The sequence below is a fragment of the Lepidochelys olivacea genome (assembly GCF_965140295.1).
Source record: "Lepidochelys olivacea isolate rLepOli2 genome assembly, chromosome: 9".
Lineage (NCBI taxonomy): Eukaryota > Metazoa > Chordata > Testudines > Cheloniidae > Lepidochelys > Lepidochelys olivacea.
In genome coordinates, this window is record NC_140419.1 from 15,397,748 (window position 1) to 15,422,188 (window position 24,441).

General features: G+C 43.0%; 1 protein-coding gene across 1 annotated transcript; it reads left to right on the forward strand.

The window, feature by feature from the left end:
* The first annotated feature begins 6,456 nt into the window (after positions 1–6,456).
* Positions 6,457–13,522, forward strand: GHSR (growth hormone secretagogue receptor). Its single transcript, XM_084640139.1, has 3 exons — positions 6,457–6,539; positions 6,811–7,666; positions 10,941–13,522. Exons 2-3 carry the CDS (start codon positions 6,895–6,897, stop codon positions 11,243–11,245), a joined length of 1,077 nt encoding a protein of 358 aa, XP_084496265.1. The 5' UTR covers positions 6,457–6,539; positions 6,811–6,894; the 3' UTR covers positions 11,246–13,522.
* The last annotated feature ends 10,919 nt before the right edge of the window (positions 13,523–24,441 follow it).

Sequence of the window (24,441 nt, forward strand, 5' to 3'; positions counted from 1 at the left end):
TTGTTTAAGCAACAAAGGCTGGAATGCTGTTAAATCCAATGAAATTTGGTATTTATGACCCAGTCATGCCATTATGCTCTAATAAATTGGTTAGTCTCTAAGGTGCCACAAGTCCTCCTTTTCTTTTTGCCATTATTCTACATACTGCACTTCCATCAAAAATCAGTAAGAGTTCTGTGGAATGATTTCAGGATCAGGCCCATATTCAAGATCCACCGATATAGATGCATCAAAGAGGGGCTGCTGTCTGGGTACCCTTTTGTGGCCTCAGAGCAGCCTTGCAAGTGGTCCTTCGCCTTTGTTTTCCTCCTCACAAATCCATTTATCCATTCCCATCTCTTCTCTGGTTCTGCTTTATGAAATTAACATTCAAAATAAAGTTTTCGAGTCCATTCATTCTCCCAGGCCTTTCCTACCTGTTGTATCACTTCCCAAGTTTCTGTACTGGAGTCTACTCAGTCCTAACAGCCTCTGTATTCCTCCCCAGCCTGCCCGGTCTCCCTGAGAACTCTGCAAGGCCAGCAGTCCAGTTTCTTTCTGTTGCTCTTATGCTTCCTCCTCAGGTGTGCCTCCTTAGTAATCAAGGTTAGCTGGGCCCAGGCCTCTAGCCCTTAAGTTGCAAACCACCCTGGTACAAAGTGGCACAGACTTGTGGCATTAAGTCCCTAAAACACAGAGAATGTCCCTGAGCTGTGTAGCATGTCATAAGGTGATGCATAACATCTGAAAAAAATATGGATTTTTATCTATTCTATTGAATTATACTTGTATGCAACATTTTTCAAAATCAGGTATGTGCCCATCTTTCATTCCCTTTGTGCCCTAAAGAAAAGGGGATGAGTTAACTATATTTATATATAAGCTATTACGTACAAATGAACAAAGCTAAAAGAGCAGTATTGCAAAGTCACGCACTCAACAGTTAGGACATACCAATTTGCAGTTGCCTGCACAATCTTAATTCTGTCCCCTTTGTAGCTCCATCCTGTGCACTGAAAGAGGCAGGGGTCCTGTGGAAATAATAGCATGTGATTATGTATTTAAAGACTCTTATCATAATGCTAACCCTATACACAAGGGGGCTGAATTAAGGTTGCATAGGCAATCATAAATTTGACATTTCCTGACTTTTGAGTGCTTGACTTTGCAAACTAAATGTTTTTAACATAGTTGTTTTTGTTTTGTGTGTTTGTGTACACATGTTTGAGTATATGTTCTTTAGCCTTCCCTTCTCCTGCCTCCACAACGGGGACTTTGGGAGTTCCAATCCTATGCAGTGCTCGTGGGAACAGAGGGAGTATGTGCAGTGGGCTAAGTACTCAGTGAGGTGGGGGTTAAGATATGTGTTTGGGGTGGAAGCCTGGACTATTTCCTTTCCCATGTGGTGCACCCAAGGGTGACACAGGTTACTAGAAAAGAAAAGGAGGACTTGTGGCACCTTAGAGACTAACAAATTTATTTGAGCATGAGCTTTCGTGAGCTACAGCTCACTTCATCGGATGCTGTAGCTCACAAAAGCTTATGCTCAAATAAATTTGTTAGTCTCTGAGGTGCCACAAGTACTCCTTTTCTTTTGGCGAATACAGACTAACACGGCTGCTACTCTGAAACAGGTTACTAGGGCCACATTATAGGTCAGGGGAGTGGAGAATCCAGCACACACACATTCACCCTGCCACCTGCCATACACGTGCCCAGCTTTAGAATGTTCACGAGGCGAGCTGTCACAATCATCCCGAGGAACAAAAGCAAGAGATCGGAACTGGTGATTTCTGGAAGTTTATCCCTCAGCAAAAGCTGAACAGGATTTCATGAGACAAAGAAAAGGCACATTAGTAGCCTGAGGGCATTCTTCCTGCCAAGCATCAAAAGTCCGCTGAAGACAATGAAGGTGCAAGAACTTCTCAAAGAAAATATTGCAAGAATTCTTTGTATTCATGCAATGTGCTAGGCAACCTAAATGTAGGGAGCACTACCAGTTCCACTATTATATGGAGTGATATCATTTAAATTAGATTGGACACAAAACAATAATATGAACGATAGGGAACAATCCTGAGCTGGCAGTATGTGGACTGGATGTTCTACTATATCTTTTCCATTACTAACGTTTACGATAGAGAGCTCTTTAATCTACCTAAGCTACAACAAGAGCCAATGGCAGGAAGTGGAAGCTAGACAAATTTCTACTGGAAATAAGGCATACATTTTTAACAGTGAAGGTAATTAATCATTGGAACAATTTACCAAGGGTTGTGGCAGATTCCCTATCACTAGAAATTTTTAAAAACAAGATTGAATGTTTTTCTAAAAGATATGTTCTAGTTCTACCACAGCTACTGGATCTGAAGCAAGAATTAATACAGGAAAGGTCTATGGGCTGTGTTATGCAGGAGGTCAGACTAGACAATTACAATGGTCCCTTCTGGCCTGAAAATCTATGATTCTATGATGTTTAGTAGGGTTGTCGGGTGTCCTGTTTTCGACCAGAACAGCCATCAAAAAGAGACTATGGTAGCGGTGTTGACCATTAAAAGTTCAGTTGGCAGTGAAGTGTGGCTGACCGATTCCCTACCTGGCTCCAGGTGGCTACCAGGAAGCAGATGGCATGTCCAGCTCCTAGGTGCAGGGGTGGCCAGGAGGGCTCCGTGTGCTGGCGCAACCCGCAGGTGCTGCCCTGAGTGCTGGCTCCGCGGCTCCCACTGGCCGGGAACAACAGCCAACGGGAGCTGTGGGGGTGGTGCCACTTCCTGGGAGCCGCCTGAGGTCAGTGCCACCCAGAGCCCACTCCCCGAACCCCCTCCTGTACCCCAACCCCCTGCCCCAGCTCAGAACCCCCTCCCACACTCCAAACCCCTTGGTCACAGCCCAGAGCCCCTACTGCACCCCAAACCCCTCATCCCCGGCCTCACCCCAGAGCCTGCACCTCCAGCCGGAGCCCTCACCCCCTCCTGCACTCCAACCCCCTGCCTGAGCCTGGAGCCCCTTCCCGCACCCTGAACCCCTCCTTTCTGGCCTCACCCTGAAGCCCACACCCCCAGCCCAGAGCCCATATCCCCTCCGCACCCCAATCCGCTGCCCCAGCCCAGAGCCCCCTCCCACACTCCAAACACTCATCCCCAGCCCAGAGGCCCTTCCTGCACCCCAAACCCCTCAACCCTCGCTTCACCCCAGAGCGATGAAAATGAGTAAGTGAGCGAGGGTGGAGGAGAGTGAGCAATGGAGGGAGGGGGATGGAGTGAGCAGGGGCAAGGCCTGGGGGAAGGGGTGGGGAAGGGGAAAGAGTGTTCAGTTTTCTGCAGTTAGAAAGTTGGCAACATAATTAGAAAGGCAGATGAATAGAGAAGCAGATAACTGCATAGAAAAATATTTCCTCAAATCAACCACCACGGATTTTCAGCCGCTTCTGGGGTGAAATCCAGCAATTGTTGAATAGCTCAGAGGAACATTATGCTACAGTCAGAACTGAACAATACTGACTACAACTGAAAGTCCAAGAAGAGTTTAGGTAAGTAAAACAAACCTAAGCAAACTGGAATATGGCCAGGATGCCATAACACCCCTATGATTACAAAACGTACTGTGGAATCTTCAGTGACTATAAGTGGTCAGGGCTCTGGTATTATGTCATCTGAAAGAAGTCACTTTCAGAGGTATAATGCCCCAGAAGCATTGGTGTTTAGCCCTAGATTTGCAGATATTGGATAGTGATACTAACAGATGCTTCCAACTCTGGAGATTGCAGTGTACTTTACAAATTTAATAGACAAACTACACACAGAGACCATTTAAACCACCAATAAAGTGCAGTCACCTGTTGATCAAAATGTAGCAGCTGTTCAAGAGATCATAACCTCCCTTCACAACCACTGATGTCAGGAACTGAAGAATATATCTTATCCAGTTGAAAAATTGAGGGGAATGTAGACAGCCCCAGAATGTACTTAATAAGCCAAAAGAGAATTTATCTAGGACCCTATTCTCGTGAAAAGTGCCAATACTTCAGTTAGAAATCCTTTCCTAAAGATGACTTGTAAACAAACTTTAAAAGATATTGGGCCAGATTCTCAGCTGGTTTAAATCAAGGGTAGATCCACTGACTTCATGGAGCTGCACCAATTTACACTAGCTGAGGAACTGGCCAACAGGGTTGGTTTAATTAACATGAACCTCAGTTTTTGTATTCACTATTCCTAACGTGAATGATTTGGTGATACGTTGACACCTATGGCTAGTTGTTATTTTGCAGCACACAATGGTCACTTGGCATTTCATGGTAGCAGATCACCCTACTCTGAGGCCCACACACAATTCACTCTACCGGATGGCAATAAAGAGCTTGTGACAGTCTGATTCCACCCTTCTAATACACCCTAATTGTGTGTTAGAGAGCAGTGATTCTCTCACTCTCATACACAACAGGTTCATTGTGACACATTTCTATCAGGTTGGTCTTGGACAAGGGCAATATGCATCTAAAAGGAGGGTTTGTTTTAAAACCAGAGTTTGTTCCTGGGTAAACACAATCCCTCTTCATCACCAAGGAGCATGGAATCCCCCAGTACAGTGGGGGAAAAAAACTTCCAGATGAACAGTAGTTCCTTCCTTCCATGTATGATGTGTTTTTAAAAATCTGATTTCACAAGTTCACTGCTCAATGTCATTGAACTACAGATCTGAATGAAGAGAAGAAAACATCAGCCTGCCTTGTTCCTTTACCAGGAGTCACATAAGCCACCTACAAATTTAGTCATCATGTCATTTGCACCCTTATGTATATCCTCCTCTTCCCCTTGAGATCCCTCTTGTAACAAGATTAGCAGCAAAAACAGCAAGACTCATACACTGGGGCCCCTGCACCAGGTTTTTACTGCACACATTGTGGAAACAAACTAACCTAAACCAACACCTAAGGAAATATCAGAAAGTTAGAAATCAATTGCAAGAACTGTCAGCTCCTTACTGCACAGTTTTACAAGTGCAGATTTGATTTGCTGAACAAAATAATGTAGCCCATGTGGTTCTTTTCTTCTCTCTGGCCTCTTTCCAGCGGCTGCGGATCAGTTGTACTGCAGCTCTTCAGACATTGACACATGGGGCTTCTTTCACTGACCTCTAGATTTCTTTCCCTGAGAGCTTGGGCGCTCTTCCTATCCAGGCCATTGCTAACCCAGCACACAGCATACACTGTCTGCTCCCCTCCTCAAACACCCATTTCCCCCTAAAAAATCCCAAACTTCTGTCTCTCTCCCAAGACCTTTTACACACTCTCTCTTCACAGATACTAACACTTTGCACTGAACCACACTCACCCCTTTGTTTGGCACCCCCTGCATATGCCCACCTTCCTGCCTAGCACTCATGCACTGTTTGCATGTACACACACACCTCTTTTCGACCACACTGACACCTCATACACATCCACACATTTTTTTCTGTCACATCCATGCTCTGTCTACAAAACCCCTCACACGTAGCTGTCTCTTTTCCAGCACTTTTGCACACTCTACACTGACTTTGTTATGGACAATCTACCTTTATAGTCACACTCAGCTCTTGGTTTGGCCAAAAGCCATTGAACAAAACTGTAAACCCTGGATATGATGGAAATCACTTCAAGCCGGGGGGGTGCTACTACCCAGAACCCCTAGTTCCAGCATCCCTGCCCTCTCCTCTGACACCAACACACTCAGTACACCCCCTGCCCTCTGACACTGACATACACACAATACACCCCCTCCTCTGACAGGACACATATGCACAATACACCCCTCTCCTCTGACACAGACAGACACCCTCCTCTGCAACCAACACACATACAATATACCCCCTTCCAACAGGACACACACACAATACGCCCCTTTCCTCTGATGCTGACACACACACAATACACCCATTCTTCTGACACTGACATACACCCTTCTCTGATGGTACACACACAGTACAGCCCTCTGCTCTGACAGGGACACAACCCCCCATCTACCACCTCCTCTGACGTACAAACACACACACAGAGTACGGCCTTCTCCGCTCACACACACATGCACACCCAGTACACCCCCTCCTCTGACACACATACACAGGACAACCCTCTCCTCTCTCTCTCTCACACACACACACAGTACAGCCCTCTCCTCTCTCTCTCTCTCTCTCTCACACACACACACACAGGACAGCCCTCTCCTCTGACAGGGACACACCCTTTCCTGACACAGTCACACCCTCTCTCCTCACACACTGGCTCACACTCCCCCTCTGGCTCTCTCCCCGCCCCTGGCCCCAGCGCTGCCGGGATCTCCGCGGGAGCGGCCACCCTGCAGCCCCCCGCCCGCCCGCGGAGCGCGGGGAGGCGGGCTCGCCGCCAGGGCCAGTGGCCCAGGGGGGAGAGGGCGGCGCGGGGCGGCTCCAGCTGTTCCCTCCGGCCGCACCTGCGAGCGCGGCAGCCCCCGGTCGGCGCCTGGCGGCAGCGGAGCACAGCGGCTCCAGCGGCGGCCCCGTCCCGGATGGCTGGGCCAGCGGGGATGGAGCTCGGAGGGCAGGTGAGCCGGGGAGGCAGAGGCAGGAGCAGCTGCAGGTATAGCGGAGAACGGGACGCTGCTGCTGCTTAGGGGGCAGCCGCCGATGGGGCGCCGGGCACCTGCAAGCCCGGGGAGGAGGGGGGGGGGGGGTTCGCACCTGGTGCAGAGGCCAAGAGGGCTGGGGGCGCAGCCGCCTGTGGCCTCGGGGTGGCTGGTGGGGCCGGCTCGGTTGCTAAGAGCCCTGTGCCCCCCGGTCTCTAACCCTGTGCCGCCCGCCTTTGCTTCCTTCCAGCACCCCAGCGCCGCGGGGCTGCCCCGGACAAGCTGAGCCGCCGAGCCGCGGAACCCGCCTGCTGCCCCCGGCGTAGGCGGCAGGATGTGGAACCAGAGCGGCTGGCCGAACTCCAGCGCGCCTGCCCCGGGCTACGAGAACGACAGCTGGCCCGAGTACCCCGTGCACCTGTTCCCAGCCCCGGTGCTGACGGGCATCACGGTCACCTGCGTCCTCCTCTTCGTCGTTGGGATTCTAGGCAACCTCATGACCATGCTGGTGGTGTCCCGGTTCCGAGACATGCGGACTACGACCAACCTCTACCTGTCCAGCATGGCTTTCTCCGACCTGCTGATCTTTCTCTGCATGCCCCTGGATCTCTTCCGGCTCTGGCAGTACCGACCCTGGAACTTCGGAGACCTCCTCTGCAAGCTCTTCCAGTTCGTCAGCGAAAGTTGCACTTACTCCACCATCCTCAACATCACAGCCCTGAGCGTGGAGAGGTACTTCGCCGTCTGTTTCCCCCTCAAAGCAAAAGTAGTGATCACCAAAGGGAAAGTCAAGCTGGTCATCCTGGTCCTCTGGGCTGTGTCCTTTGCAAGCGCGGGACCTATTTTTGTCTTGGTTGGGGTTGAGCACGAGAATGGAACGAACCCCTTGGACACCAACGAGTGCAGAGCTACGGAGTATGCGATCAAATCAGGGCTGCTCACCATCATGGTCTGGACCTCCAGCGTCTTCTTTTTCCTGCCTGTGTTTTGCCTGACTGTGCTTTACAGCCTTATTGGGAGGAAAATCTGGAGGAGGAAGAGAAAGAACATAGGACCAAATACCTCTGTCAGGGACAAGAACAACAAACAAACTGTGAAAATGTTAGGTAGGATTTTATATTAATTCCATTTTACTGTTGCGCGTTTGTGTGTCAGAGAGAGAGGGAGAGAGAGACATTGACGGTGCTTTAAAATGGTCACTAAAAGTGAAGTATTTATAGACCATTTTTACTATATGGCTAAAGTTTATAGTAGCAATATAACAACACTCTTCACTCTCTGTGACTTATACCGGCGTCCTATGCAAAATATTTGGGCAGATATTAATATAACAATCTCTGATATTGAAAAGAATAATTAATGAAAAATATCAATATTACAATCACTATTGCACTGAAAATTCCTGAACCTCTTTGTAACTAATTAAATGCCAGTTTGAGAGGATTTGTATTTATCCACAAAACGAAACCCTTTTAAAAGCATGATGTTTGATTGCAGGAGATCTAAACAGAATGGATCAATGCATGTAGGGAATTATGGGAATGTCAATTTCTTTGAGCCTGTTGAAGAAAACTAACAAATATAGTTTATTAATGTAATGAAAGCTAAAGTACTTAGTAAGGAATATTCTTTCTCTTTTAGAGTCTGTGATTCTGCTCCCATTGAAGTCAATGGCAAAACTCCCATTGACTTGTGGGAAACAAGACCAAGTCATTAGCCCCTGTCATTTTTAATTTAGTATGTTTAAATATTTTCAGTAAAATAATATTATTTGCTTGTAAAATGTTAACCTTAACATACAAATGGGCACATGTCTTTAACCCTAAAGAATCTGACCCCATAAGCACTCAATGTCAGTGCAGTTAACAGGCATCCCATGTATGGACTAGATCCACTAGTACAGAAAAAGATAACACTTTCTGGCACCATCAGTTTGAAAAAAATTACCATCAGTTTATTGGTAGAAAATTACAAATTCTCTTATTATTCTAGCAGCATTGATCCTGTGCAAGTAGTCCTTTCACATATGAGTAATCCCACTGATTTCAGAAGGTCTATTCATGTAGGTAACCTTTTTCTCACATGAATAAGGTTTTGCAGGAGACAGCCCCACTTTACGAAATTCAATTAAGTTGGAGTAAGTTGAGTTAAGTTCAATTAAGTTGGGCCAAAGAGCTACACAGTGTGGTCCCATGTATCTAAATTATTAACTGTATCTAACTGATTGTTTTATTCATATTTTTTTTAATTTACTAGGCAACAACAGCATGTGTGATAAAAGCTGTGATACTTCATGTACCTTCAATTACATTTTAGGATCGATAGACTACTTCGGAGGGTTAGGTGTTACCTTGGAAGTAACTCACTACTTACACTTCTGTTTCCTGATCTAAATTTTCAGAATTGTGAATTTTTGCTTGTTACAGGAAGAAAACCCTCCAGTACCTCATTTCCATATTTATATTTCTAAAAGTTTAAATATACCAATTTCCAATCCTAAAATACTTACCTCAATCCTAAAGCACTGCTGCAAACATTAATAATATTTCAAACACCTTGCTTCACACCACATCAGAGAATGAAAGGACTGTGGCTAGAATCTGTTATTGGACCAACTTCTGTTGGTGAGAGAGACAAGCTTTTGAGCCACACAGCACTGTTCTTCAGGTTCGAACTCTTGTCTCTCTCACCAACAGAAGTTGGTCCAATAAAAGATATTACCTCCCATACCTGGTCTCTCTAATATCCTGGGACTGACACAGCTACAATGACACTGCATGTGGCTAGAATATCCTTTAAGAGAAAGACAACATTATCTACCCGATGGAAATCTAATGACGGATATAATGAAAGAACTTAATAGGGGTTCAGTAATGCAAGGTGCATAATGCCCTCAGCTTCCATTGATTTGAATGGCCAACAATTCAAAATTATCAAAAGGCAAAGTTAGGCTTCTATATCCATATTCAAGGGCCTAAAAAAGTTGTGTGGTTTTCAGTAAAATCAATAGGACTCAACATCTTTGACGATCACGCCATTAGCTTTTAGAGGCTAAATATGGCTCAGCATACCTAAATTCAGCCCAGTCAAGCTGATTTTTCATACGTATCTTATTTTTGAAAATGTTGGCCTTGGTTTATAATAGTAACTCTGATTCCTTAGCACCTTCTCTTAGATTATCTTAATTTCTTATAAATTAAGACTCAGTAAGGGAAATATTACTTTCCCATTTTACAAATGGAGACTCCGAGGCAGAAACTTGTTAAATGGTTTTCCCAAAATCAAGCTGCTTTCAGCAGAATTGGGAGACTATGATTTCTCGCTGTATGTGCATTTAAACATAGAAATCATGTTTTGTGAAAAGCTGGTGATAATTATCCCCTTTCAATTGCTTTTCAATCACACTCTATAAATATTGTTTCAGCCATTGCATGACACACCTGGCCCCATTGATGTCGGTGGCAAAACACCCATTAAATTCAGTGCGGCCAGGATCTTACCCAGATACGATAATAAACAAAATGAGTTTTCTGGTAAAATCAAATAAGTTAACTACCAAATGAAAAGGCTGTTAAAAACTCTATCTTGAAATTCGCATGTCTTTTTTGTATGTGAACAGGGCTATTCAAAACAATTTAAAAAGTACTGTTGAACCAATAATGTGTAATGAACCAATAGAAAATATTCCCCACTTTCCAGGAAGTGTAGAAAGCAAAATGGGCAAAAGCTCAAGTTTTCAAATGCATATTTTTAGCTTTGCTCTTCTTGGGGTAATTCATTCTCAAGAGCAATATACAAGCCAGAAGGTTCATAGGATGGATTGTGCTTGCCTTAGTAGCTTGTTTTATTGTCTTTCATTATCTTGCAGATAAATCTTCCAGAGCTCCAGTTTCATTTTCCCTTTCTTTGAGTCCTTTACCCAGATTCAATATAGCTCTATGTCCGTACACTTTTAATGTAAAATTGCAGTTCTAAAGCCATCAGTTATATTTATGAGCTTTTTTAAACACTGTGTATGTTACCGTTAATTGAAAACACTTAATGTCAGTGTTTTCATCACTATATTGTTCCTCCAATCCTGTTTTAGCAAAAACCCAAAGTGATGTAGTTGAAAACTATTCTACACTAAACTCGACTGGGATTTATATATTAAAATATAGCTGTATATTTACTGTATTGTTATTAATGAGATTTATAATCTATTAATAATGTAGATATTAATTTAGGAAAAACAAATACCAAAAAATAAAATAAATTATGATCAGCTTTTTACTTTATGCAAATCACACTCTTTAAATTTCACTAGTATTAAAGAAGTATAAGTACATTTAATTTTAAATGACCTATTGTTTTAATATTCTTCTGCTGTTTCCATTTCAGCTGTGGTGGTGTTTGCTTTCATACTCTGCTGGTTGCCTTTTCATGTAGGACGATATTTGTTTTCCAAATCCTTTGAAGCCGGATCCTTGGAGATAGCTGTGATCAGCCAGTACTGCAACTTGGTATCCTTTGTCCTCTTCTACCTTAGTGCTGCCATCAATCCTATCCTGTACAACATTATGTCTAAGAAGTATCGAGTTGCTGCTTGCAGGTTGTTTGGACTCAAAGCTCTCCCAAAGAACAGATTCTCTGTTACAAAGCAGGAACATTCTCGAGCTTGGTCAGAATCTAGTGTGATTACATGACAACCTATATCAAGTGCTAAAGCATCACTTACAAATATTATACAGAAAGCCATAACGAAAGAGAAAGATATTCAAAGCAAAATGTAAAGCAGTATTTCTGTTCATCACTGGGGCTTGATGAAAGATATGATGTAGCCAGTTAAAGGTAAGACAAATGAGTTGAGCACTGAGCAGATGACAGGTGATCCATGCTGACAGAACTTAGCAATGCTCTAGTGTTATTTTCCTGCAGCTTTTGGTGCCTATGATTTTATATGAAGACACTGGCAAGGGAGCTGGGCTTTACCATTAAAAAGCAGGAGGCAACCCTGTCCACCTTACTTATGTGACTTCATTGGGAGCTAAGGTGAGCAGGATTTGTCCCATGATAACCTTAACATGTCAATGGAATCAGGATAGCAATCCGATCAACTTCATTGAAAGTTTTGCCTAAGTAAAGATGAGTCCCTAGAAGAAGTTTAATTCAGCTGCCTTTTGCAAGTAAACATTGAATTTGTTGTGCTATGCCATAATCATGGTCAAAAGCTTTCAAGGGGAAATGATTTATGAAAGAGAAAGAAATAAAAGTGGAAAAGTTTCAAACATGCTAAAAATCAATGGCCTTCAGATCATGTCAGAACAGAAGGGAAATAAAAACAATACCTTAGGCAGAACTGCCTTACAAAGCTATTAGAGCAGTACTGAATTTTTTTTTTTAATGTATCAGTATGGCAAGGACAGTATTAGCTTCAGAATCACAATGATGTAGTAAGGAAAACTACTGAATGCAATCCCCACCAAAGTGATCTTTTAAAGAAGAAATATTCCTTAGCATGATATTTTTTCCCACTAAAAACTTTAAATCACAAATCTCATCAAAATGCGACTGAAAAGATAGCTATATCATCCACACAGTTTCTTTGGCTTGATTGTAAGTATCTTGATGTCTTTGAACTTGCAAGCTTTATTGTTTTAATATTGTAACAAATCTGTGACTAGCTAGGAACTGTCCACTTGTCATTGTGCTGAACACCATGGCCACTCAGAACTTGGTTACAGGGAGGGTAATTAACCATTGGAATGAACAATTTACTAAGGTCATGGTGGACTCTCCATCACTGACAATATTTAAATCAAGATTGGATGTTTTTCTTAAAAATAAGTTCTAGGATTTATTTTGGGGCAGTTCTATAGCCTGCTATACACAGGAGGCAAAACCAGATAATCACAATGATCCCTTCTGTGAATCTATGAAACTCCTGTCCCAAAAGCACAGCTCCCTTTCATCTAAAGAATATCAGTTTGCTGTTACCAGTATAGTGCCTATGATGCACTGCTGAGCAGTTCTGATTCCACCCAGCAGAGAGCAGTGACACACTTTAAAACACACACAGGGTTGCTGATCTTCAAAACCCTTGAATTCCATGATTTTTGTAACTCAGGTCTCTTTTTCCAGTACTGTCCATCTTTTATGCTGTATGGATGTCCTGTACTGCCTCTATTGTTATGTAGGCTTATACAATCTTATAGCATGCATGTGGAATAGCAGATTTATACTTATTTTGTTTCTTGTATTTGTTACTGATTGGCCCATAGCTTGCTCCACTTAATAAATTATCTGTCTTGTCCAAAATTCCTTTAAGGATAAGGGGCCATATTCTACTCTTTTACACCTCCAGTTAATGGAACGGCTCGGGTGTAACTAAGATCAGAATTTGGCCTATTCTGTATCTGCTGTATGTTTTGCATATAGATTGTTTTGTTTGGGCTGTGCTATCTGAAAAGCATTAAAGTTAAGACTGCTTCTTTTGGGATGTGACACCTGAGTCCATTTTGTGGCCTGATCCTGCACTTGCTGAAGCCAGTGAGCATCTGTAATGTGAAGTAATTGGGTGCAAATGTATAGGTGAAGAGACAAAAGCAGCTGGGTTTATAACCATCCAAGATGCAAAGGGTTAACAAATTAAAAACTCAAGGGTGAGGCAAGCCCCTGACTGTCTGACACCAGTTCATGTTCTGCTAGTATGAGACAGAAGCAGGTAACTGACAGACTAGACTATAGAATTGTCTCTGAGCTGGTATCTAGCGACATCTCTGCTTTGTTGATTTTTTTCATTTTTCTGTTGAGACACAAACAGGGTTCTGGTTAGACGCATCATACAACTCAGGGAAACGAGAAACTTGGGGATCTTGAAAAGACTGTAAAGATATTATTAGCTTACAAACTGTGTTACTCTGTATACAAATGGAACATAACCATAAACATTTCTAAATTTAACTGTGTTTGATAGTATTATGTGTGGACAGAAAATGTAATAAATTTATGAGAAACTTTCCAATACTACTGTTTACACTATTTGGGGAGGGATGGGAATTAGAAACATTTCTAATGTGTTGCTTTCATTCCCAAGGTAAAATATAACTATTGCTCAGATTCATTACTTAGCATAAATAACTTCTTGTAAGTAAAGTTTGAGCCTGAGTCTCATTACACTAAAACCACTTTACACTGCCAAAATGTGATAAAGTGGCCTCAGTGGAAATAAGAATAAGGCCTGGCCTACACATAATTTTTATCCCAGTATAACTATTTCAGTTAGCAAAAAGAAAAGGAGTACTTGTGGCACCTTAGAGACTAACCAATTTATTTGAGCATAAGCTTTCGTGAGCTACAGCTCACTTCATCGGATGCATAAAAGTGGAAAGCTTATGCTCAAATAAATTGGTTAGTCTCTAAGGTGCCACAAGTCCTCCTTTTCTTTTTGCGAATACAGACTAACACGGCTGCTACTCTGAAAACCTATTTCAGTTAGGATGTGATTCTTTTTAGTTAAATTGTTATACTGGTAAACTCCTTAGTGTGAACAAAGTTATACTGGTGTAATAAAGGTTCCTTTTACTGGCATGGCTATTTCCATTCCTTTACAGAACTAACTCTACCAATAGAAAGCATATTTAAACCAATATCACTGAATCCGCACGGAGAGGTGGGGGGTGGGATTGTATCGCTTCAACTGTACCAATATAGCGACATTGTGTGTAGACAAGGCCCTGAGACCCTTACTTTTGAATCATAGATGTCAGGAATGATGGTTGTAATGAAAAGGAAGTACATTTCTTTCTCTACATTATACAGTGCATGGCCTTGCTCCAGTAAAGTGCTGAGCACTCTGGCCCTGATCAGCAAAACACAGGCACCTGCATTTTTATTAACTGCAAGAGCAGCCAGCTCAGCCTGAGTCGGGTCAGATTTTTGGGACCATTTAAGTTGTCTCTGGGCATGTTCAGATGTTTAACATGTACAATAGTATAGTCACTCCCACGCTAACATTATAACATCTCATTTGCTTAGTTGCTCCCATACTAGTAGCTGTTGATACCTCTCCTTACAAAAACGCCGTCAAAGTCAAAGGAGTTACGCTGATTGACACTAGGTGACAGTTTGGCATTAATAATAGCGTTGTGTCCTTTGAGTAGATACTGGAACACCATTATTTCAAGGGAAATAGGAACTACCAGACTGGATGAGACCAATGGTTCCTGAGGTAGTCCAAGTATCCTGTAACCAAAAGCAGCTAGTACAGATGCTTCAGAAAAGGTGCAACTCTCTCCCTCCCACCCCTCCTCCCCTGAGGTGAATGAATAAGGAATAGCTTGCCCATTGGGAAAGTTACTGCCTAGACCAGGACAGGTAGGCGATGTCTTCACTGGGGAAAAAAAAAGGTAGGTTTCTAAATTGATAAAGCATTCCCCAGGTAAAATCGAGTGGAGAGAAGGCACAGGTAGTTTTTACTTCACCTGTAGCTCACTGAGGCCAGTCCTAAGAGCACAGTATAAGATTAACGAGTTAATAAGTACCTGTGCCATGTCTAGGATTTTACATCAGGATAGTTATCTCAAACTAACTCTCAATGTAAAAAAGCCACCATTTTTTGCAGTGAAGGCAAGGCCTTAGTTCTTGGCTTATGCCCTGAAGCATGAGGCTTTATCTCTCTTCTAAGACTTTTAAATATAATACTGGAGATAAGAAAACTGAACAGAATTCTACAGAAGAACTTATTTCAAATACCATTAGAAGAGAAAATAGCTTAAAATCCTTTAAAAAAAACCAAAGCAGCATCACTTAAAAATGCACCTGTATCTCTGAAAGCCTGCCTAGCCATGGAGTTAGTGAAAAAAAGGGTATTGTTGGATGCCAGAGTATAGCATACAGAGGACACAGCAGACAGCAATCTCGGGCCTGGTTTGCACACCCCAATTGACATAGCTATACCAGCAAAACATTAGTATAGATGTAGTTATACCAGCAAAAAGGCCTTTAGCTGCTACAGCTTATTTCATTCAGGGAACTGGTATAAGTTATACTGGCAAATGCACTTTTTTACCAGTATGAGCTCTGTCTCCACTTGGGCGCTGTCAAGGTTCTCCCCCACTCTGAACTCTAGGGTACAGATGTGGGGACCTGCATGAAAACCTCCTAAGCTTACTTTTACCAGCTTAGGTTAAAACTTCCCCAAGGTACAAATTAATTTTATCCTTTGTCCTTGGAATAACCACTGCCACCACCAAACTCTAACTGGGTTTACTGGGAAACGCAGTTTGGACACGTCTTTCCCTCCAAAATCCTCCCAACCCTTGCACCCCACTTCCTGGGAAAGGTTTGGTAAAAATCCTCACCAATTTGCATAGGTGACCATAGACCCAAACCCTTGGATCTGAGAACAATGAAAAAGCATTCAGTTTTCTTACAAGAAGACTTTTAATAGAAATAGAAGTAAATAGGAGTAAAGGAATCACCCCTGTAAAATCAGGATGGTAGGTACCTTACAGGGTAATTAGATTCAAAACATAGAGAATCCCTCTAGGCAAAACCTTAAGTTACAAAAAAGACACACAGACAGAAATAGTCATTCTATTCAACACAATTCTTTTCTCAGCCATTTAAAGAAATCATAATCTAACGCATACCTAGCTAGATTACTACTAAAAGTTCTAAGACTCCATTCCTGTTCTATCCACGGCAAAGCAGCATACCAACAGACACAGACCGTCTGTTTCTCTCCCTCCTCCCAGCTTTTGAAAGTAAGCTTGTCTCCTCATTGGTCATTTTGGTCAGGTGCCAGTGAGGTTACCTTTAGCTTCTTAACCCTTTACAGGTGAGAGGATTTTTCCTCTGGCCAGGAGGGATTTTAAAGGGGTTTCCCCTTCCCTTTACATTTATGATGGGGCGGTTACTGGCAAAACCTTTTTAGTGCAGACAAGACCTTGGAGACTTCTCCAGTTCCTTCCAAGACTTAGGGTAGACAAATCATAACTCCATCTCCAAGCTCTGTTTGAATCCTCTCTCACAAACCCCCAGAAGGAGTCTGTAGCAACTTACGCTGAGTCTCCCATGGTGATTTGGAAAAGCCCCTTGAGAGGTGTTTCAGAAGCAGTCAAAGTTGAGGGAGCTTCTGGACACTGTGTCTCCTACAGGTTTCATATCAGTGCTATGCTATCCAGGAACCCTTGAGGGGCCAGTAGAGCAGGGCAGCAGTAGTGAGGCAGGAGGCCTCTGTAGGAAAGCTCTTTGCCTATGGTTAATCCACAGGCTGAGTAGGAGGATCCCACTGCATCTGTCCAGTGGGAAGCAAACTGCGCCATTCCAAATGGAAACATTTCCAGAAAACACAATGAGTTGAAATTTGCTGCATTTTAACTCCCCTATCTGAGAAGAACCCACACAGAGAGCAATTTGCCCATTAGACTGAAGGTTCATTCATTAAATGATACAGCATTTAAATGCTTTTCTAGCTCTACATTGTCTATTATAGTTTCACAAATAATGGTGAACAATTTGCCTGCATCTTATTTCTCGGTCACAGGTTAAATTGGTGATGAAATAGATCCCAAGCACTTTACTGGAAAGCATCGTTGATTTTATGCATGTACCTTTCATGAAGTCAAGCACAGGACAGAAAAACATGTCCTATTGTATTGTGGCCAAAAGTATGCCATAAAATAGTACTTAAATATCAAATTGCATAAAGAGGCATTCAGAAATAATATGACAGAAGTTTGTGTGTCAAATGGACTTGGGAGTGTAGTTGCTTTCCACCATACTCTGACTGTAAACACAATCAAAAGAAGCAAAACCCAAACAGTAAAGTTGATGCTGCTTAGTTTACACCAGGATTTGCCTGCAATATAGCTTTGCAACACAAAGTAGTTAGTGCTCAAATAAAAAAGAACATTTTCATTTTAACAAATTTCTATTATTATTATTATTGTTGTTGTTTGTTAATGATGTTTATTACAGTAGTGCCTAAAGGCTAACCAGGAATGCAGCCCCATTGTTCTAGGCACTGTTCAGACAGTCCTTGCCCTGATGAGTTTATAATCCAAATAGACAAGACAGACACGGTGAGGCAAGGGGTGTAACACACAAGCATAGTGAACAATGTGGTGGCAGCAAATGTCATGGTAGAGCCACAATTTTTTGGAGAGGGGGATAGTTAGTAGGGAATCAGGGAAGGAGGTTGAGGGGGGCAGGGAAGGGGAAAAGAGAATGAATCTGAGGTGAAGATACTGGGTGGGGGGGAGGGGGAGGCTGGAGCAAACAGCCAATCAGCACAGGGCAGAGAAAGTCCAGTCAAAACTGAAGAAAGTTTTAAGTGTCCCTGCTCTGACTGCTTCTGCACTGATGTGCTGGAGTCGCTGGCTGGTTTCCATGTGTTGTTTTCCCCCAGGTCAGGTTGGAGCGGGGGAGGAGGAGGGCAGACACCACCTGGGATCCGAATTCTCCCAGAGGGTGGCTGCCTCTGCACAGTCCTGGGTCTGCCAGGAGGGGTGGCCTGGCTGGTCCCCATTAGTATGATTCTTTTTTTCCTATTGGAGAAATAGAATCACACATAGAACCTTAAGGGTTAAGAACTTCATTTACTTCCAAATCATCTATCTTAGGTATCTATATGGAGCCATTACTATAGTGTCTTAGCTTCTCGCAGTCTTCAGTGTATTTATCCTCATTGCCATGGGAGGCACGGCAGTGCTATTAGCCCCATTTTACAGATCAGAGAAGATTAGGGTTGGAAGGAACCTCAGGAGGTCATCTAGTCCAACCCCCTGCTCAAAGCAGTAATAACCCCAACTGAATCATCCCAGCCAGGGCTCTGTCAAGCTGGGCTTTCAAAACCTCTCAGGATGGAGATTCCACCACCTCCCTAGGTAACCCATTCCAGGGCTTCACCACCCTCCTCGTGAAATAGTTTTTCCTAATATCCAACCTAGACCTCCCCCACTGCAACTTGAGACCGTTGCTCCTTGTTTTGTCATCTGCCACCACTGAGAACAGCCGAGTTCCATCCTCTTTGGAACCCCCACCTCAGGTAGTTGAAGGCTGCTATCAATATGGAACTGAGCCACAGAGAAAAACAAGTGATTTGCCCAAGGTCATGGGGGAAAGTCTGTGGCACAGCTGAGAACTGAACCTGGATCTTGCAATTGGCAGGCTAGTGGCCTAACCACTGGACCAGCCTTCCTTTTTACTAAGGCCACTGAGAAGTATTAAAAAACAAACAGAGTGCTGATAAACATTAAACCCTTGACTGTTGCCATGTGTGGGGCCAGATATTCAAAAGAGATCAAAGTCAGATTTCCAAGTACTCAGCACCCACACCCTCTGTCAGATTTTCTCCCAATTAGGCACCTGACTAAGGGTCAGATTTTCAAAAGTGCATAGCACCCAGCATGCTGTGCTGCTTTGAAACCTGGCCACTTATTTAGGTGTCGAAATGGGAACAGAGCGTTGCTGGGAGCCTGGTGCTAAGTCCTTAAGGGCTATCCTGCTTCTGCTGAAATGTTCTTGCTTCTGGTCATACCATCTCAGGCTATGATGGTGCCAGCTTTTAAAGAGTTGGGCATTTCTGACTTTCCCTCTAAGCCACAATTCTCCTCCTGCTTTCTTCTAAGGAGTAAATACATTACTTCTGGCTTATACCAGGCATACATTCCCATACATTCCCCCTGTTCACCCTGGCTGACTCAGCTACTCTGCACTGAATTTGGGAAGGTGATACGGAGCCAGGATCTTCCCATTCTGACCACCTGTTCCGGGGAGGAAGTAAGTGGGTCTGTAGCTCTGTTCACTCAAGCACATCTGGACCCAAGGTAGTGTGTAAGGGAGGGTCTTATTCCCTTTTATTCAACTGCGCAGGCATACAGCCCAAGTCATAGTGTAGCTGAAGAACACCAATAAAAGATTTTATTAAATAATTTGATACAGGCAGTTTATTTTCTTTATTATGGAAGAACTTCTCTGTGCTGCCACACTCCATTAAGATCATCACCATGAACATTATATTAGCATATCAGGATTCTATGTAGGTGTAAACAAAGGAGAATTTTTTCATTCTACTGAGAGACTGGATGAAGCAGCTGTTGAGAACAGTCTTTTATTTGCAAAGATGAAAGCTGCAAGCTTTACTGAACTGTTAACTCCTTGTTTAATGAAGAAGCCCAGACAGCATAGGTTATTCTGATTAAGCCATCTATTTCTTTAAAGGGATTGTATCAGTCTCTGTGGGCCCATGTCCTGACAGTGTGTTCTCTGGGATTCCATCCAGCTCCCACTGAAGTCAATGAGAATTTTGTGGGATCTGGTCATTGCTGGGAGGTAGAGTGTTGTACATTCTAGGGCAGTGGCTTTCCCATTGTGATCCATGGACCTCTGGAGATCCACAGACTGGATCTAAGATTTCCAAAGGGGTCCACACCTCCATCTGAAATTTTTTAGGGTCCACAAATGAAAAAAGGTTAAAAACCACTGTTCTAGAGGGTAGATTCTGCCCTTTGGCTGAAAAGTAAAACCAGATAATTAAAACAAGTTCATAAAAACAACAAGGAGTCCGGTGGTACCTTAAAGACTAATAGATTTATTTGGGCATAAGCTTTCGTGGGTAAAAAATCCACTTCTTCAGATGCATGGAGTGAAAATTACAGATACAGGCATAAATATATATTGACACATGAAGAGAAGGGAGTTACCTTACAAGTGGAGAACCAATACTGAAGGCCAATTCAGTCAGGGTGGATGTGGTCCACTTCCAATAATTGATGAGGAGGTGTCAATACCAACGGAACAAGTTCATGTATTTCTAAACAGCACTACTTATCACTTACACATCTACTGATGTCTTGATAGGTACTTATATATCTGAAGGCTTCACAATCATTAATGGATTTTATTCTCACACCACCTTTGTGAGGTAGGGAAGTATAACCCCAATTTATGAGAGGCAATCTAAGGCACTGGTAGATTAAGTGGCTTGCACTGGAAATCGGTGGCTGAGACAGGGATTGAACCTAGGTCTCTTGACTCCCAAAGATGTGCTCATGCATTTGTGTGTGTACCACTAGCAGCTCCCAGTGTATATATATATAAATAACTGAAGTGACACACACAGTCAGTATTTGTGTGGTCGTACAAATGCTTATGCATCTATGGACCCCAGCAAGGACACACTAGGTGTACTGTATCCAAACATTCATTAGGCAGGTGCAATTGCAGAAGCTCACGCTCCTTTGGAACATCTGGCCTGACATATATTATTTGCCCTCATTTCTCAGATCGTAAACATGCTGTTGCAATCAAAGATTACACATTGCCCAGCAGTGGTATAAACAGTACTTTGCTAATATGTATTGAAACATTTTGAAGTTAATGTTACATCTTTCATGGGATGTAGCATCATCTTTCAGCGATGTTAGGCATTTTTTGGATGTGTCATTTCACTTAGATGCTTCCAACATACAATGATCTATTAGAGCAGGGTGTACACATACCACCTCACCCACCGACTACACGTTTGTGTAGGCCAACAATTACAGGGTGAGAAAATCACCAAGATCTTTGGGCAAGTCTGTTTCATTGCAGTAGGGAGCAGGGATACATACACCCCAACCAGTAACACAGCATTTCTTTGAACTACTATAGCTCTTTCTAGCTGAGGCTCACAACGATTCAGCAGAGTTCAATTCAACAGATGGGTGCTGCAGACACACAGGAAAGATATTGCCACGAGAGGTATAAAGTTTCATCATTGCGTCCATTCCATCCTGAGAGGCATCATCTACATTGCCATCCTATATATAGCACAAAAGGAACACTGCACTTCAGAGCATTCAGTCTCTCAAGACTTTTTAAAGAAGCTTCCAGAAGCCATATTTTATACCATATGTTTCCATTTATTATCTGGCTCTTTTTCTTCTTGTGACCAAACCAGAGCAAGTGAATCTGAAGTCTCACAACCCCCAAATGAAGAAAATACTTTTAATAAAGTTTGCTTAGTACAAAAAGCGAATTACATTTGAATCTATATTTTCTGAACTACCCATCTCCCAGTACAGAATCTGAGCTGCTGACCATAAGCCAGATGGCACAAATCAATGGAACCATGACAATTAACACCGGCTGAGGATCTGGGCCTACATGTTCATATCTTGGGGTTTCACTTACATCCAAATTGAAGAGAGGCTCATTCCAGGCTTTGGATCTGATTCAGCACCAAACCAATAATTTGAATTCAAAACTCACTCATGCAAAATTCAGTGGGCGGGTTCAGATTCCAGGTTCCATGCTGGTCCCTCTTTAGGTTCCAGAATATCCAAAGCAATTGCTAGTCACATATTTCTTTTTAAAAGATCCATTTTATTTTTACTAACTCCCAACCCCCAATCCCATTTTGAGGCCTCATTTATGGTTAGATTACCATATCCTCAAAGGACTCAATGTCCTAAGAGAACCTTCCACTGCCTGGGTCTCCATGTCACTGATCCCCTAACTAGCAGTTACAGATGAAGAGCGAAGGACTGAATGGGCCATGTGGCCTGAATTCCTCCCCTGCCCTATAGCTGATCCCTCTAGGTTAGTTTGCAAGTGCAGCAGCTACAAGCAACTTGCCTTCCTGCTGTCATTTGTGACTGAGGTAGAGGACTTCAGTCTCTGGCATTTTTCATCAGCATTAAATGCAAATTAAATAGGCATTTGTCTTTGAATAATTCCTCCTCTGGAAGATCAAAAAAAATCATCCTCTTAGTGATTTTTCCATCATATCTCCCTGTATCTCAAGCTGCTCACATAATGAGATTGATTAACACGTATTCTGAGAATATATTGATTTGGTTTTTGCAGAAGTCCAGATAACACAGTATTATGAAGAAATTCCAGAAAGCGTAGTATGGGGTATGTTGCCAGGCCCCATTTGTTTATTGGGGATCCAACTTCCCCATCTGGCATTTTTTAGTTTTTATTAACTAAAACTAGGTTGGGTTAAACCTTGTTGAAATTGGTGGGTGTAGCAGATGCCTTTCATTCAGGACAAATGTCAAAAGCAATCGAGCGCCTTTATAGAATAGAGAGCTTAAACAAAAGCAGCCTCCATCCAAAACACAAGGCACATATAAGGCACCTATGGGCAGAGGGGTTTTTCTAGGTGGTGGAGGTGTGTTTGTCTATATGTGTGAAAGAAGTGGGAGAAACAGCAGAGAAGCTGAGAGAGAAAGAGTAGAAAGCCAAGGACACAGCCAGAATGTGGCCCTGAGATAAAGACTAGAGAGAAGGCTTTTTAGGCTGAGTGCTGGCCGAAAGGGGCTCAGAACAGTGAGCAAAGACACTGTCTCTTGCTGACTGATTCCTGCTGTATGCATGGAAACAGGACTTTATACATTCTTTGTAAATAAACAGAATTCCATTAAAGGAACACCTGGCTCCATCATCCATGTCTCCTCTTAACTGAAACAGCCCACTAGATTCCAAAGTTTGGCTAAGGAGTAACATTAATATAGTGCCACAGAGGTACATTTCACAGTGCAGCGCAAAGGGATAAAGACTTTTAGAAGAAACCAGGGTGACCATGAGCTTTCAGAACAAATGTAAATCTCACTTCTTTGACATAGCAGCCCCACAAGTGCCAGCTAGGGAAGGGAGAAGCACAGAACATTGTTAACCTTAATACATTTCTAAGACACTCACATGCTACCATGATGAGAGTAGTATAAATACCTAGCTAGCCAGATAGATTTATTCAGAGGACAAGTACAGCATAGGCAACAGCAATGTAAGCTTCACTACAGTATCCTGCCAAGTGCTTCAGTCCTACATTTTTGGGGCCACCTGAAAGGAGAGAGAACTTAGTTTGGGGAAGTGAGGAAACAGATTGACAGAGCGAGATGGGTACCCAGAAGTCACCTACTACATGACAGGCCCAAGAAGGAAAATAATAGAACACCACTGGCCATCACATACAGCCCCCAGTTAAAACCTCTCCAGCACATCATCAACGATCTACAACCTATCCTGGAAAATGGTCCCTCACTCTCACAGACCTTAGGAGGCAGGCCAGGCCTCGCTTATAGACAGCCCCCCCACCTGAAGCAAATACTCACCACACCACAGAAACACTAACCCAGGAACCAATCCCTGCAATAAACCCCATTGCCAACTCTGTCCGCATATCTATTCAAGGGATGCCATCATAGGACCTAACCACATCAGCCACACCATCAGGGGCTCGTTCCCCTGCACATCTACCAATTGATATATGCCATCATATGCCAGCAATGTCCCTCTGCCATGTACTTTGGCCAAACCAGACAGTCTCTGCGCAAAAGAATAAATGGACACAAATCAGACATCAAGAATTGTAACATTCAAAAACCAGTCGGAGAGCACTTCAGTCTCCCTGGATACTCTATAACGGACTTAAAAGTGGCAATTCTTCAACAACAAATTTCAAAAACAGACTTCAATGAGAAACTGCAGAACTGGAATTAATTTGCAAACTGGACACCATGAAATTAGGCCTGAACGAAGACTGGGAGTGGATGGGTCACTACAAAAAATAATTTTCCCTCTGCTGATACTCACACCTTCTTGTCAACTGTTGGAAATGGGCAACGTCCACCTTGATTGTGTTGGCCTCATTAGCACTACAAAAGTACTTTTCCCTCTCTTGATATTCACTCCTTCTTGACAACTGCTGAGAATAGGCCACTTCCACCTTAATTGAATTGGCCTTGTTAGCACTGACCCTGCACTTGGTAAGGCAACTCCCATCTTTTTATGTGCTGTAATATTTATACTACTTACTATATTTTTCACTTCATGCATCTGATGAAGTGGGTTTTAGCCCACAAAAGCTTATGACGAAATAAAATTGTTAGTCTCTAAGGTGCCACAA

Bases quoted from the DNA above. Each gene is read 5' to 3' on its own strand.
- GHSR (XM_084640139.1), top strand. From the start codon at position 6,895: ATGTGGAACCAGAGCGGCTGGCCGAACTCCAGCGCGCCTGCCCCGGGC. The intron at 7,667-10,940 runs GTAGGATTTTAT...TTTCCATTTCAG, and splicing joins ACAAACTGTGAAAATGTTAG to CTGTGGTGGTGTTTGCTTTC.